At 36.5% G+C, this 16,954-nt stretch overlaps 2 protein-coding genes across 7 annotated transcripts in view; one reads left to right on the forward strand and one right to left on the reverse strand.

Moving 5' to 3' along the window:
• Positions 1-7,063, reverse strand: part of gpd1l (glycerol-3-phosphate dehydrogenase 1 like) — a 21,568-nt gene extending 14,505 nt beyond the window's left edge. The window contains 3 exon segments of one of the 3 annotated variants that reach the window (NM_001441714.2): positions 601-741; positions 3,876-4,050; positions 6,932-7,063. In NM_001441714.2, the coding sequence (NP_001428643.1) occupies positions 601-741; positions 3,876-4,050; positions 6,932-6,975 (360 nt within the window). In that variant the 5' untranslated portion in view covers positions 6,976-7,063. 3 annotated transcript variants of the gene reach the window in all.
• A 4,064-nt stretch (positions 7,064-11,127) lies between these two features.
• The window catches only part of osbpl10b (oxysterol binding protein-like 10b), a 104,159-nt gene continuing 98,332 nt past the window's right edge, over positions 11,128-16,954 (forward strand). For all 4 annotated transcript variants that reach the window (XM_087287713.1, XM_087287714.1, XM_087287715.1 and 1 more), the window contains exon 1: positions 11,128-11,487. In XM_087287713.1, coding sequence (XP_087143839.1) covers positions 11,279-11,487 — 209 coding nt within the window. In that variant the 5' untranslated portion in view covers positions 11,128-11,278. The remainder of the gene's footprint in view (positions 11,488-16,954) is intronic.

Here is a 16,954-nt window from a genome sequence, read left to right on the forward strand (position 1 = left end):
ATCAAAATGCTTTTTTGATGCAAAATTAATTTATACAGTTATTCCTTACGCTGATTAAAAAACGAGTAGGCCTAGGCTACTACAATAAAGAAAATCTTCACTAAATGTAGAACTAAATACATTGATATGCATTAAAATACAGGATGAATACTCTTGACACATGAAAGTGTAAAGTCTGCAGCCCACAACAAATGTGGAAAGTTATTGCGTGTCATATTTAACAAGCCGTTTACTGCTAATTTGATGTAATTTTGCTCGCATGGATGATTGAATATTAATCAGATGATGTCATTACGTTGCTGGATTAATAGATTTGTCCTTCACAACACACGCAGCGATCTCAGATCAGTTCATCCAGACATTTTAATCTGATTCGCGAACTTGTTTAAAGAACCAAATTAGCGAGAGATCAGTTATCAAGATTAAAACATCCAGGATCTGCCAAATCCTCTTAGATCATTTTAGCGAGCTACAAAGAACGGACCCCAGGACTCTGCACAGGTCATAATACTGAAAACTATAATTTTTTTAGCTCAGGTTTTAAGTAGACTTCAAATGTGCACTTCAGTTTCTGTTCTGTACAATCCAAGACAATCTTACTTTGATTAGAGTAATTCCACGAGCCCTCTCTGAAACACAGCCCATCATCTCATCGCACAGTTTCCGGATGAACTGGTGAGGAACCACAAAAACCAAAAGATCTGCACCGTCTGCGGCGTCCCGAAGCTGTGGCACTGCAACCTACAGAACAAACACAGATCTAAATAAACAGAATACCTTCAAGAAGACTAGACTAGATTACGCTTATTTTTCCAAAATAAAATATGATCATGTCTTGATTTTTAATTATTTAATTAGGACAGTAAGGTCTGACTTTGCTTAGACAAAAGTCTTGTCACTTAACTGAAATAATGTACAGTAAGAATATAAAGTCATGGTGCAGTGGAAAAAGAGTTAATATCGTGTTTGACTCCCATGAGCTTGGACGACTGCATCCATACATCTCTGCAATGACAAAAATAACTTTAGTAAAATTAAAAAAAGTCATGAATGGCAAAGAAAACGTTCTTGCAGGACTCCTAGAGTTCATTATGATGCTCTGGATTCATCCTCAATGCTTCCTCCTTCATCATACCACAGACATGCTCAATAATGTTCAAGTCTGGTGATTAGGCTGGCCATTCCAGGAGCACCTTGACCTGTTTTACTTTCAGGAACTTTGATGTGGAAGCTGAAGTATGAGGAGTGCTATCCTGCTGAAGAATTTGCCCTCTCCAGTGGTTTGTAATGTAAGGGTGCTTTCACACCTACACTTTTGTTTCGAAACGTATCTCGTTTGCCTAGTTAGCGCGGTTCGATTGGCATATGTGAACAGGGTTATCGCGCTCTGTTCCGCGCCAAAGTAATCGCTCCGAAATCGCTTGAATGAGGTGGTCTCGGCTCGATTGAAACGAACCCTGGAGCGGTTCGATTGCAGTGAGAAAGCGATCTGATCCGAGCGCGGTTATATCACAGTGTTTTATGGATATGTAATAGGCTTACGGCTATATGAAGAGAGAATTACGAGTAGGGCGGGAAGTTTCGCGAGTCTCCGGATGCCCGCAAACGAGTGATGATCTCCCGGTAATCTCGCGTCTCCCTCCCGTTCCTCAAATAGGCATCGTCGCGCACCCTTCTCACCCCTCCCCACCGCGTCTCTCCTCAGACACGTCGCGCGCACGCACCCTGTCTATCACCACCAAACCACCACCTCTCCTGACAGCTTAGCGGGACGCTGCAAAATAAACACTCTGACCAATGAGAGGACAGTTTACTCGCACGTGACTTGTTTTAGCTCTTTTGGTCCGATTAGAAACTTTGCAGTGTGAAAGCGAACCGCTCCAAGAGCAAAGAGCAACAATGTAACATTTGTAATCTCTGTTTCGGAACAACTGAATCGATTCACAGGTGTGAAAGCACCCTAAAAGGCAGCACAAATGTCTTGATACCTCAGGCTGTTGATGTTGCAATTTGCAGATCTCTTGCATGCCTCCATACTGAATGCAACCCCAAACCATGATTCCTATGAGAATCTTGGGTCATGCGGGTTCCAATAGGTCTTCTGCAGATTTGTGATGATTGGGATGCAGTTCAACAGATGATTGACCGGAAAAAAAAAAAAAAAAAAAAAAAAAAAAATCGCCCTTCTGCCACTTTTCCAGATTATCTACTTAAAGTCAAGTAATAATTTGTTGCTCTAACAACTGGGATCAACGACAAGACTTTTGTCAGGTAGTGCATATAGAAAAAATTCATAATTTTAGATATTGTAGGAGGATGAATCTGCATACAGTTTTTTTTTTAATTAACCAAAAGCGTTGATAAAAACAGAACAGCAATATAATTACAAATAAAATAAACTCTGCTATGTGGCTTTAATGATCAAATCTAAAATAACACTGCATAGTCTTAAATGTATATATACATACACACTAATCATCTTTCTACAAGTAACAAAGTAAGATTACCATTTCATGTGCCTGAATGCTTTAAACTGGTGTGAAATGCTCACACAGTCACAGACCTTAAAACACATGCAAATCACAAACTTTTTAGTAACTATGGTACAAACTTTTAAATTGCTCCACAAATCATGTGTGTTTTCAGCAATAGCTCCAGGGGCCTGTTTGAGTAAGGAAGGTTCAACTAACTCAGAGTTTAAACTTGAACTCTGAGTTGATTTACTGAGGGATTAAAAACTCTTAGTTTTCAGTTTCAGAATAGCTGATCTGAGTTGGGTCAATCAACTTTAAGTAGAGCGCTCAGAGTTAAGCGCGCACACTGCAACTATAAAAAGGCATTATCAATGGATCACAGATATTACGAGTGACCCTGGTAACATCTGAAAAAAGAGATCAGCATTTCTTTCTCCAGCTAAACTTAATCTGCTCATGCAATGGACAATCCATACGTGACTTTGTTCTTTGTGTGACTGAAATGTAGGCAATAATTATGTTTCCTTCCAAATATGTTAATTAAATTTACGTGCAAAACTGGAATAACGCATAAAAGACATGCAAATAAAGCAGAGTTTCCATCCAATGAATCAAAGAGAACAAAATTGTCACTTCCTGATTAAAAGGGCACTAAATATCAACAGTAAAAATAGAATTTACTGTGGCAGGAGAAGCCTCAGAGGACAATGCTGACACACAATATACGCGTGGTGGCGTTTAAAGCCATGAGACGCTGAGAACAGACGCTCTTGACACGCTCCAGGCGCTCTGGAGGTCATTAATATTATAATAATATTAATACTGAAACGGTTAAGGCTGAATTTGGAATGACCAAAACAACATTTAAGATGTGTTACAGTGTGCTCAGCTAGCTGGTCTGTCCATTCACACACATTTTCATCATCAAATGATCACTTAAAACAAACCTTTTTTTAAAGCACATACTGGAATTTCAGTAAAATTGTGTCCATTTTAGTTTAGGCGCATCTTTTCTATCGAATAAAAGTTTGTCTTATTCAGTTATGCGAGTGTTTTTTTATGCTTATTTTCAAACGTTATGTGCATCATGATGTCTCCATCAATCGTTTTTTATGCGCATATCCAAAATGAGCATTCAAATAGGTGCGTGGAAAAGTAAGGCTAAGGCGAGTAATACCGCTTCATTTAAAAAAAAAAAAAAAAAGAGAAGAGAAGAGAAGGACACCAATAGAAACTCAGATTGCAGATACATACATTGTGATATCGATGCTGAAACTATAAATTGCACAGCGCTACATTTAACTAGTAGTGTATATTAACATATTTTATCTTTACATATACACTATTTTACATAATCATATATAGTATTTGTTTAAAATCAGACTTTCTTTGTCTTACCACATTCTCTGGGAGTTTGTATCCTGGCAGGTACTTGACGTTCTCATGCTCTGTGTTGATGATCTCGGAGAGCTTTTTGCCATTGACCATTTCTTCATACACCCACATCTTGACTGTGGTGGCAAAGCACTGGAGTTTCTGTGCATTGCTGCCAATAATTCTCGCAATCGCAGAGCCCCTTGGCAGAAGAAAACACAACAGTATCTTTAATCAAAATGCCAGACTGTTGTTAAACAGCAGTTCACCAAAAGATTTCCAGCAGGGTTCACAACCCAGAGAAGCTGCTCTGCCAGCTGCAGTCAAATGAGCGTTATGCAGAACTTCGAACCAGTGCCGTTACAGTGCTCTTCGCTAACACTGGGACTCTTGGAAGATATGAGCAAAGACTCATACAATTAACAACAACAGATTGCTTTCGTTAAAAAACAAAACTAATGCAAACATAACACACACTGAAAAAAATTATGCAAAGCTGATTTCTATGATTTACAAAAACATTTAAAGGTAATTGGTTGTAAACAAGTTCTTTTGGGTTAAATTAAACAAACAAAAAAAATAGTTTGAACATTACTAAATTGAATTTGTTTGTTTGTTTGAAATCTAAGGAGACACGGAAGGGACATGATGGTGGGGAAAATGGGTGGAAGAAAAAAAACTAGGTAGGAGAAAAAGATGTTCCACAAACACTTCCTGTTCCCTCCCGTTTCTGCCAGGATGCTCCCGTATTTTACCTGTATTCTATACTGCTATCATCCTATCATTAAGTAATTTCCCATATTTCTCCCATATTTTTAATCTTGAAAACACTTTGAAATTAATATAAAAATGTCTGCGTTCACTTTCCATTCATAAGCTGTTCATCAATCGTCGCCCTTGCTATACAACCTCTGAATCAGTGAATGCATGTATAAGCACTGACTGACGGACGCGCTCCATATGATAAACTAATCCCAAAACAGCTTCTGTACACCCACGTAGGTTTTTAAACAGACAAATACAATTAATAATATGTAAACGTGTCTGTCCTGCCTGCTTTCTTTTAAACACAACTAACTTTCTCTTAAATGAGCACAAACAGTTACTAAAGTAATGGAATGCTTTCATTATAGATCTGTGCATTCTTAAGGTGACACCTCTGTTATCAAACAAAACAAAACGAGAGATTCATGTGCTGCTCTTAACTTGTTTGATAACAGAGGTGTTACTTTAAATGGTGTGTACATAAGCTGGTCTGTGATCAGTTTATCATACGGAGCGTGTCCATCAGTCAGTGCTTATACATGCCTTCACTGAATCAGAAGTTACATTGCATAGGAAGGGATATGCAACCTCTGAATCAGTGAACATTTTTGCTAGGGAATGCAAAAATTAAAAATATAAATATTTTCCTATTACTGTTTTTGTCCCATTTATTATTTTCCCTTCCACCCAATTTTTTACCCACCATCATGTCTCTTGCGGGTGTCCGTAAAATTCAACACATGTAAATTGTTTGCATCAATTTTGCAGAAATCATTTTTTTAGCGCAGCTTTATCAGTTTTAATAATGCATATTAGGATTATAGTGACCAAAATGATCACGGTTATCAAAATCACAATTGTTTTTGTTCAAATTTGCTGAAAATGTTTAGAAATAAATGTCACACACACTTAAGGCATTACAAAGAGTTTTGTATCTAATAATGAACAAACAATAAATAAAAATTGCAGCTTTATTATGCAGTATGCAATTCTGTAATTAAATATTTGTCCTGAAGTTCTAAATAAAGTGCGAAATATGATCACATTTTAATGGGTCAATGTCTGAGTATATACTTTAAAAAGTAAAAAATGACAAGGCCTTGCATTGTGGTCAATATATAAAAGTATTAATTAATTGAATTTACTATATCATGATATATATTGTTGTAATAAGGATATGAGATTCTTATCTACGTGTTATATTGATTTTTCCTACCTTGTCATGTTGTCCTACCTCCCATTCAAAAAGTAAGTAGCACATTTTGATGACGCAATATGCTACTCATCAGATTTTGCTACCAGTGTAAATTTTAATGTGGAGAAGTGTGATATTATCGCCTTAACCAACCTAATACTGAACTACAACCTCAGAACCATTCAAATACAGTGTTGGTAGCATAATCTGATGGGTAGGAAAAAATGTCAGGAGACCGTTGTCCTCAACAAACCTTAGATGTTTTTAGAACAGTGGTCTCAATACCTGGAGGGCCGTAGCTTTGCATACTTTAGCTTCAACCACCTCCAACTCACACTTACTTAATAGTCTCTAGTAGTCTTAAACACCTTGATTAGTTGAATCAGCCGTGTTTGGTTTGGGTTGGAGCAAAACTGCACATAGCTGCGGCCCTCCAGTAATTGAGTATGAGACCTATGTTCTATAAAGAGCTTGATTAGCTAGCCCAGGCGTGTTTGATTGGGGTTGGAACTAAACTTTGCAGGACACTGGCCCGCTAAGACCGAGTTTGGTCTAGGAGGACAGTTCAAGTGGCCAAAAAAAAATAAAAAATCTCAAATAATCATTCATGAATAGAGTATTTCAGAAGTTAGCTGGGCTTTGGGGAAAAAAAGAAAACATTCAACCCGACAACGGCTAGATCACCACAAACAGCTTGAAACGGTTTCAAGAAAAAGCCTTTACTCTCATCCAATCTTTATCAATCTTCTGTTGTTTATCACTGTAATGTTTTAAGCAAATAATTTAAAGGTTAAACGACAAATGCATTTTTTTCTCAGTCTTCTTTGCTGACACTGACCAAAAATGCCAATATTAATGGAGTCATTGTGAGTCATTATTAATCACTTAATTTTGCCCAGAGTAGTAACATTAGTAATAATTCCTAACATATGGATCATCTCTCCCTAACATCATCTCGCTGCAACTGCCGTTTTGTACAGGGAATTAAACTTGTGCTGTACCTTAAGCAAGTACTGTTTGACTCTGAGCTATAACAGTTGGTCCACGCCATATGTTCTGTATATTAATCTCATTACCAATCACATTTTGACCACATATGTAATCATTAGTCGTTCATACTCACCAGTTACCGGAACCGACAATGCATACTTTCAGCGGAGCAGCCATAACCACGTTTGCAAACAACTAAGTTAGTTGATAAATGTTTTAAGTAAACAATATAGGTAATAATACTACAAAGTCGAGCAGTTTTTTTCAGTAGGAGGGAACGTGTTGGTCCACTTTTGACTGCGTCATCGACGACAGCCGGGGATTCTGGGAGATGTAGTTCTTACACTCTAGTCTCCACATTTTTTTCTTTTCTTTTTGATGTCTAAAACGCGGTTGCGCTGCTAAAAGACCTGGCGATCATTTGATTCGGTTTATTAATCAATCCCGTTGCCAGCCTAGTGAAAGGGCTGGTTCTTTTTCCCAAAAAGTAAACCTTTTTTGCAGTTATTAATTTTCTGTTTAATTGTGAGATTTAAATTTTGTATTTAGAGGCATTTTAGCACTATTTTAGGCTTACAAATATATACACTAGATATCGCATACAGACTCTGGGCATGCTTCAATAGCGCCGCCACATTTATACAGTGCTCCCAGGACAACCGCATTCAACTGCACTAGTCAAGGCTAAAGACTTTAGCTGTGTACAGGTGAAGTAAAGTAAAAGTAGTAAGTAACTTTAGCGCTGTGTACGGGTGTAGTAACGAGCAAAGAAAACAAAGCACAAAGGCATAACATTTCATAGGTAAAATTTTTTTTTTTTACATTTTTTTATGTTATGAACTTTAGTAGGCCTACTAAACAAGTAAAGTTATTGATGATAATACAGTCATTTACTGCATTCACCTGCATGAGGCAAAGTAGCACCAACTTGCACTAAATTATAGGCTTTAGCTAGTTTCGTTGAATAAAATAAGCAAACAATGTGCATGAAATGTGACATCAGGACATGTGCCAGAAACATACATTATTGTCGGCTGATTCATTTAGTGAATAAGTCGATCATAACAGGGATTCATTCACAAACAAATTGCTCCCTCTTTTAGAATGAGAAGTGAAAGCAGGAGAGGGGATAGAGGTAAAGTTGGTTTTATATTTGCACATTCGGACTTTCCCCTTAATAATCATTTCACAAAAGTATCCATTGCAAACTCTAAATAGTGAAATCATATTAGCAGCCTATGACTATTAAAGTACAACATTGTGCACTGTAAAATAACCAGTATTAATGTTGTTTTCAAGTCACACTTGCAGGTTATTTCAGACCGAATATTTAAAGTGCGGTGGTAAACAATATAGGGAGTTGTCACTGAACAAATGTGTAAATATAAAACCAAGTTACCTCTATGGAGAGGGGGTGTGTTTCAGGACATATTAGATAACATTTCACAGGTAGGGAGGATAGTACATTTCCATGCACACAAACATGTGGTCTTTGTCGGCAATGTCATGTGGTCACTTATCCATCGATGTAGAAAAGGAATGTAAAATTATAAGTAACCCCGCTGCTCCTACACCACCCAACCTGCTCTGAGCTGGGATAGAACTGGTGACCTTCCACATGGGAGTTGGTTGCTCTAACAAGGAGACCATGGCCTCTAGCGTCTGTTGCTAGAGCACCTTTTAGAGGTCAGATGAGTGAGATGTACCTGCACAGCACTTCACTAGCTGGCCTACGCTACATGTAATTTTCGTATATTAAAAAAATATTTGTGTAGTGACCACTGGGAAAACTCCTGATCATAGATATATACGTATGTATGTGTATCTCTGGCTATGGATGGCCACAGTCCTCCGCTACACCTTGGTCCCACATTCATTTCAAAGGAGCGCTACCCTGTACTAAAATGGCGTTTCTATTGACGCTTTCTTTCCAATAGGCAACAATTGCGTAGGCAACATCTAATGTAAATATCTGTTTTTGGCTGGATTAGCTTATCGTATGGTCTTCATACCACACTTTTTGATGTACTAAAATATTTTTTTAAGATTTAGAAATATTAAACAAATACTTATTTTTTATTTTATTATAATTAACTTCATTAACTTATCTTATATCATTAGAAAAAAAGCATATATTTTACGCAGCGGGTGCCCTTCCAGTTGCAACCCATCACTGAGAAACATTCATACACACTTATTCACACAAATACATTACGGACATTTTAGCTTACCCAATTCACCTATAGCACACGTCTTTTGACTTGTTACCAGAACACCCAGAAGAAACCCACACCAACACTGGGAGAACATGCAAACTCCACACAGAGATGCCAACTGACCCAGCCGGGGCTCAAACCAGCAACCTTCTTGCTGTGAGGCGACAGCACTACCTACTGCGCCATTGCATCACCGTATATTACTTCACAAATATACAATTAATAATTATTATTACGGCATCACAGTGGCACAGTGGGTAGCCCGATCGAGTTTGTATGTTCTTCCCGTGATCGCATGGGTTTCCTCCGGGTGCTCCGGTTTCCCTCAAAGTCCACAGTGTATGTGTGTGAATGAGAGTGGATGGGTGTTTCCCAGTGATGGGTTGCAGCTAGAAGGGCATACGCTGGATAAAACATGTGCTGGATAAGTTGATGGTTCATTCCGGTGGCATCCCAGATTTATAAAGGGACTAAGCCGAAAAGAAAATGAATGAATGAATCGTATTTTTTATATATAATTTAACATCATACATAAAATCTAATAACATAATTTAATATTTTTTATATACATATATATCCACTGAGTGGTGTGGTACGGTAGTAACGGTACTCTTTTATGGCCATTTCCACTGTCAAAAGGCGTACCGAACATGAGAAAGGGTACCAAAAGTCAGACACGTGCAGCTTAACGATGTTTGGTTAGAGATACGTCACGAGCTCGTGTGGAACTAGCCAGAATGAAACCAAAGGAACCACCATGTTTTAAATACAAAGCCGAGACTTTACACCATAAAACTATATGCATATAATAACGAGCCATGGATAACCCGAGCTCAAACAAACCTTGTCGTTGTCTTGATGTACAGACACAAAGCCAAGAAGAACAAAATCTGCCGTGTCCTCTTGTTGTTTTACGAGGCCGCCTAAAAGTGCGAGCGGTTTTCGATTTCTTCCGGGAGCTCGCGATCGCGTCTATATTTGATATAACAAACTTCTTGAGCTGATGATAATAACATGCATGTGATTATTGAAGTGTTTTCGTCATCTCATCCTTTCAGAAAGAAAAGGACAAACATGAACAAACAAAGGAGAAGCCCGACAAAATGCTGGAGCAAATAGTTTCAGCAACCTGAATCACGTACAAACTGCCATGTTTATCATCGCCTTTAGGACTATTATGAACTCTGAATGACAGAATTACTTTCTAACAGAGGTTACATGTGCTGGTGAAGATTACAGACACAGATGGGAGCTTTGCACTGACTCTGGGCTTTGTTGCGTGTTGTTTTTGAACCCAAATATGGACTAATTGTATGCTGTGTGTAGTTTTTCTGTAATTGGTAACATTCGGATAACATATCGGAGACTGTAAGGGTCTGTATGTGTTGCATTTATTTATTTATTTAATATAATTGCAGATGTTACAGATTTCGCACTGTCATTGATCTGCAGTTACCGTACCGTACTGTACCAGTCAGTGGAAACGGGCTATTAATATCTACCCCTACCCCAACCCTAAACCCGACCGTCAACAATACTGTAAAAATAACGTAAAAATTATGTTAATCTGAAGACACAGCTGTATGTATATTTGCTAAAAGTGCTGTTGTGAAGTTCATTCATTTTTATTTGGCTTAGTCCCTTATTTATCAGGGGTTGCCACAGTGGAATTAACCGCCTACTATTCCACATATATTTTACACAGTGTATGTCCTTCCAGCCATAACCCAGCACTAGGAAATGTCCTGAATTTAATATTTATTATTTATTTTATAATTTGTGTTGTTTCTGTAAAACTTTGCTATTTATTTCAACTTTAATTGATGTATTTGTATTTATTTAAGTAGATTTTTGTCATTATCTATATTCAGTTACACCATTATTTTAATTTAAATAATTTTTTGTTATATATTTTATTTTATTATTTTATTTATTTTCTTTTTGCGGATGACAATGCTAATGAGGGGGCGTGGCTCTGCGTTCCAGCATCGTCTCCACATTGACGCTCTCTCTCTCCTCTGTGATGCTGCATTCCTGTTGGCGGAGCGCGGGAGGGAGTGACACACACTGATTCCAATGCAAACACACAGAAACCCATTAAACAAGAGTCCGAGGCAGAAAGCAGCGAGAGAAGAATGAAAGTAGTCTCCATTCACCTCCTCTCCACGCGATGACAATTTCCAGCAGTATTTCCAGCTTGCTTTTAAAACTCGTCTTTGAATACTGAATCGTCACGCTGCAGGCTCCGGAGTTTTGGCATAATCATGGAAAAAATAGTGAACGTGTCGCATTCGGGGGGCAATAAAGGAAAGTCCGCGGATCTGGGGAATCCCGCGCAGAGGCAGAGCAGAAGCGGCTCGTACAGTCCGGGATCAGCCGCTGTTTCGGACACTCATCCGTCTCAGAGCCAGAAGAGACACTTGGAGGGGGTTTTGAACAAATACACCAATTTACTACAAGGCTGGCAGAACAGGTAAGAGTTTTTTACGTTTGCTTACACTTTGCAACTTTTAAAACCGTAAACAGATTGCCAAATGCTTCTGACTTTGTCCAGTATGTTGAAGATTTGTTTTTTAAATTTCTGATCCATCATTTCCATGATATCCAGAATCTAGATCAAAGAATGAAGACACGTCATCTTCCAGCAATGCACACAGCGCGCTGTTCCAGTGCATTATGACGCGGAGCATGAATGAGATTATTTCATTGTTTACATTTGTTTGGGTTCTCTCTCTGTTGATGCTGAGCATCTGGGAAGCTTTATAAATGTATTTGAAGACGACCCTGTATAATGTTCTTTGGTATTAAAAAAATGGTAAAATACTGCATAATAGTATGTAAAATAGCATATAAAAAGTACATAAATACAGCATGTAAATAAAAAGTATGTATATATATATATATATATATATATATATATATATATATATATATATATATATATATATATATATTATGTATATATATATATATATATATATATATATATATATATATATATATATATGTGTGTGTGTATATATATATGTGTGTGTATATATATATATATATATATATATATATATATATATATATATGTATGTATATGTATGTATGTATATATATATATATATGTATATATATATGTATATATATATATATATATATATATATATATATATATATATATATATATATATATATATTATGGTTACTTTTAATTATGTGTAATAATATTTAGAATAATGTGATAGTGTTATTTCTTTTATATATAAATGCATTTGTAATTGCAATTTATTTTATTATTAAACTTATGTCATTTTATTTGTAATTTAATCATTATATTGAGATGTATGTATGTGTGTGTATATGTTTATACATCCTCCGGCCACTTTATTAGGTACACCTTACTAGTACCTGGTTGGCCCCCCTTTTGCCTTCAGAACTGCTTTAATCCCTTGTGGCATAGATTCATCAAGGTACTGGTAATATTTCTCAGAGATTTGGTCCATATTGGCATGACAGCATCACGCAGTTGCTGCAGATTTGTCGGCTGCATATCCATGATGTTAATCTCCTGTTCGACCACATCCCAAAGGTGCTCTATCGGATTGTGATCTGCTGACTTTGGAGGCCATTTGAATACAGTGAACTCATTGTCATGTCCAAGAAACCAGTCTGAGATAATTACCTCTTTATAAGATGGAAGTAGCCATCAGAAGATGTGTACACTGCTGTCATAAAATGATGGACATGGTCAGCAACAATACTCAGGTTGGCTGTGCCCTTGACACGATGATTAATTAATAGTATTGGGCTCAAAGTGTGCCATGAAAATAACCTCCACACCATTACACCACCACCAGCAACCTGAACCGTTGTAACAAGGCAAGATGGATCCATGTTTTCATGTTGTTGACGACAAATTCTGACCCTACCATCTGAATGTTGCAGCAGAAATTGAGACTCATCAGACCAGGCCACGTTTTTTCAATCATCTATTGTCTAAGTTTGGTGAGCCTGTGCCAATTGTAGCCTCAGTTTCCTGTTCTTAGATGACAGGAGTGGCACCTGGTGTAGTCTGCTGCTGTAGCCCATCCGTCTCAAGGTTGGATGTGTTGTGCGTTCAGAAAAGCCATTTTTCTCTGACCTCTGGCATGAGCTAGGCATTTGCATCCACAGAACTGCTTCTCACTGGATATTTTCTTTTTTCTGACCATTCTCTGTAAACCCTAGAGATGGTTGTGCATGAAAATCCCAGTAGATCTGAAGCTTCTGAAATACAGACCAACCCATCTGGCACCAACAACTATGCCACAATTCAAGTAACTTAAATGACCTTTCTTCTCCATTCTGATGCTTTGTTTGAACTGCAGCAGATCATCTTGACCATGTCTACATACATGCCTAAATTCATTGAGTTGCTGCCATGTGATTAAGCAGATAAGACATTTGCGTTATCAAGCAGTTGGACAGGTGTACCTTATAAAGTGGCCAGTGAGTGTGTATATACATGTATATTGCTACTTAAACTTTTATTATATTTTAATACAATTCTGTTTATATCAAATTTTAGTCAAATAAGACAAGATTCATTAGAGACTTTGGCATTTTGTACAATCTGAAGGACTGCTTTTGAGATTGAGAAAAAGCAGATCACTCTTTGCCTACCTGTTATCTAAATTCGCCTGTTATGTAATATTCTCTCATGATTTGCTTTATCCTACAGGCTCATTTCAGATATGTATTGTATAACATAATTGCATAAAACGTTACATTTCTCTACGTAATAACACACAATCTAGTCTAAGCCTAGACCTAAGCCTTCTGCATCCTGAAAACACACATCAGTGATCTAAAAGTCATGATTTAATGATATTTTAGAGGACCTTCCCATAATGAAAAAGACTATTTATGGTCAGGAATTTAAAAGTGAAATGAGCCCTTCAACAGCTGAGCTATGCAGAAACACTCCAAAGCAAGAGGCTCTCATTGAAAGCGGGAGGATTTTGTGTGTGTGTGCTTGTTGGATTTCACGGTAGTGTTTGCTGCAGGCTTGAGTGCTGCGCAGCCCACAGTTCAGGCTCTTTCATCTGGGAGAGACTATGACTCATCTGTGATGGGAAATCCCTCACATCCATAATGTTGTGCTCATTCTGTTGCTTAGTCCAGCAATCGATAGAGGAACAGGCCAAGCATATAACGCGAATCAGGAGCGGAGGGGTTATTTGCCTTCCGCAATGGCCCAGAAATAGCCCTCACGTTAACCCCAGCGCTAGTCACTGTTTAGTGCTCAATGATTTGTGTGTGTGTGTGTGTGTGTGTGTGAGAGAGAGAGAGAGAGAGAGAGAGAGAAAGAGAGAGAGAAAGAGAGATTTCCACACCACTCAATACTTTGACCTGATGAGAATTGGGCCTTGGAGAGAATAACTAACTGAAATGAACCGCTAAGAAGAGAATTTCTGTCACAAATTGAATTAATGCACCCACTAACAGACACACATGGATTTGTTAGTCACATAATGTGCCTTTGTGGTAATTGAAGTACCATTTAGTTTTGAATACCAGGTAAATGATCTAGAATGCTAATCTTTTATTAAGCATTTTGCCCTATTGGAACTTGTGTATGCAGGATCTAAAATGAACATTTTGCCTGTTTAACATCCAGTCATCATAATGGTTTATCAGCCATGGAACTGTATGTGTGTTATTTTCAAGAAAAAAGCCAATAAATTGGGGACTCACCATGCATGCAATTATAATTTTTATAATAATAATAATACTAAAAGCATTAGAAAGATAATAACATAAATAATTGTATACAAAATAAAACCAATAAAACTGTTTTGTAATTTTTAATAAACTAAAATATAATAATATTAATATATTTTAATATAATAAGTATAAATTATTAATATAATAATGATTAATATTTAATTCATTTTTATTAATAATAATATATTAATTATTAAGCATTAATATTTTATAATATAATATAATACTAGTATTAATATAATATTAATAATATAGAATATATGTAAAATAGCATAAATAAAAGAAAATAAATAATAAAATGCAAGTTGTTATTTTATTTATTAATATAAATATAAATAATAAAATCTGAAAATGTAGTTGTATTTGTGGAGCATTTACTGCAAACTGAACTCAGGCACTGAAACGCTGTTATCATGAGATGTAAAAAAAGACTAAAGTGCTGTGCATCAGATTACATATATTTATTTCTGTAGCACAGTCTATGATATTTGATATGCACTCTAAACTATAATAATAATATATATATAGTATAACTATAATAACTCATTTCTAATAACTGATTTATTTTATCTTTGCTTTATCTTTGCACTGATGACAGTAAATAATATATTACTAGATATTTTTCAAGACACTTCTACACAGCTTAAAGTGAAATTTAAAGGCTTAACTAGGTTAATAAGGTGAACTAGGCAGGCTAGGGTAATTAGGAAAGTCATTGTATAATGATGGTTTATTCTGTAGACTATCGAAAAAAAATTAGCTTAAAGGGGCTACCAATTTTGTCCTTAAAATGTTTTTTTTTTAAATGAAAAACTGTTTTTATTCTAGCCGAAATACAACAAATACATCTTTCTCTAGAAGAAAAAACATAATCAGACATACTGTGAAAATTTTCTATATAGTCTATATTCTAATATTTAAAAAAGAAATAAAAAAATCAAAGGGGGGCTAATAATTCTCACTTTAACTGTATGTATGTATGTGTATTATCACAGAAATCAATCAGGTTTGGTAAAGGAAAAATCATATTTTGTGGATACGTTCAGTATTGGGGTGTGAGGGCGAGATCTTGCAGAGTGGATAGCAACATCAACAGCCTGAGGAATCAAGATATTTGTGCTGCCCATTACATTACAAACCACAAGAGAGGGTAAATTTTTCAGCAAGGTAGCGCTACTCATACTTCAGCCTCCACATCAAAGTTTCTGAAGGCAAAGAAGGTTAAGGTGCTCCAAGATTGGCCAGCCCAGTCGCTAGAACTGAACATTATTAAGCATGTCTGGGGTAAGATGACAGAGGAGGCATTGAACACTTTATTTGACATTCCAGATGACATTATTAATAAGTGTCATACACAATATTAATTATTTTCCATTACACAAATTATTTCTGTTAAGTGACATTTTGGATAAGCAAAGTCAGACCTTACTGTCCTAATTAAATAATTTAAAATTAAGGCATGAACATATTTTATTTTGGTAAAATACAAATAATTTAGGGGCCTTTGCTTTCATTTAAACCACTTCTGACACCAAATAATCAACTAGAAGTGAAGATAATTAATATATATATATATATATATATATATATATATATATATATATATATATATATATATATATATATATATATATATATATATATATATACATACACATGTGTGTGTGTGCTGTTGTTGTTTTTTTCGGACAGGAGCAATAACACAGTACCTGTGTGTAGACAGTCATGCTACTGAATGAGGTTTTGCAAGAAAATGCCACCAAAAGGTGGCCACCAAAAAAGCAGTGCATTTGTTGCTGCTTTGATCTTCATACTTTTAGCTGCTTTTTAAAATAATGATGTGCCTTTGTCTGGCTTTCAAAGACCCCATCAAAGAAATCACAGAAGAGAGCCTGGCAGCACATCCATTTTTTACTAAGAGAGGGTGGCTGTTGTGTTATAGCACCCAAACCATGTGATTACAATTCATTCCCTGCAGAGTTACGATCCCGTATAAAGCACCGCTCTGGTTGGCTCTGACAGTGGGGAACCAGAAGTGGCATGTAATGCATCACGAATAATGAGGAAGGGAGGGAAGGAGACAGTAATAATGGCCACCATAAAGCTCCTGTATGCTTTTACTTTTAGGCCAGTTTTAATAATGTGTGGTATATTTAGTAAGCAAATCATCACTATTTCCATTGATC

The sequence above is a fragment of the Danio rerio genome, chromosome 16 (genome assembly GCF_052040795.2).
Source record: "Danio rerio strain M-AB ecotype USA chromosome 16, GRCz13ab, whole genome shotgun sequence".
Classification (NCBI taxonomy): domain Eukaryota; kingdom Metazoa; phylum Chordata; class Actinopteri; order Cypriniformes; family Danionidae; genus Danio; species Danio rerio.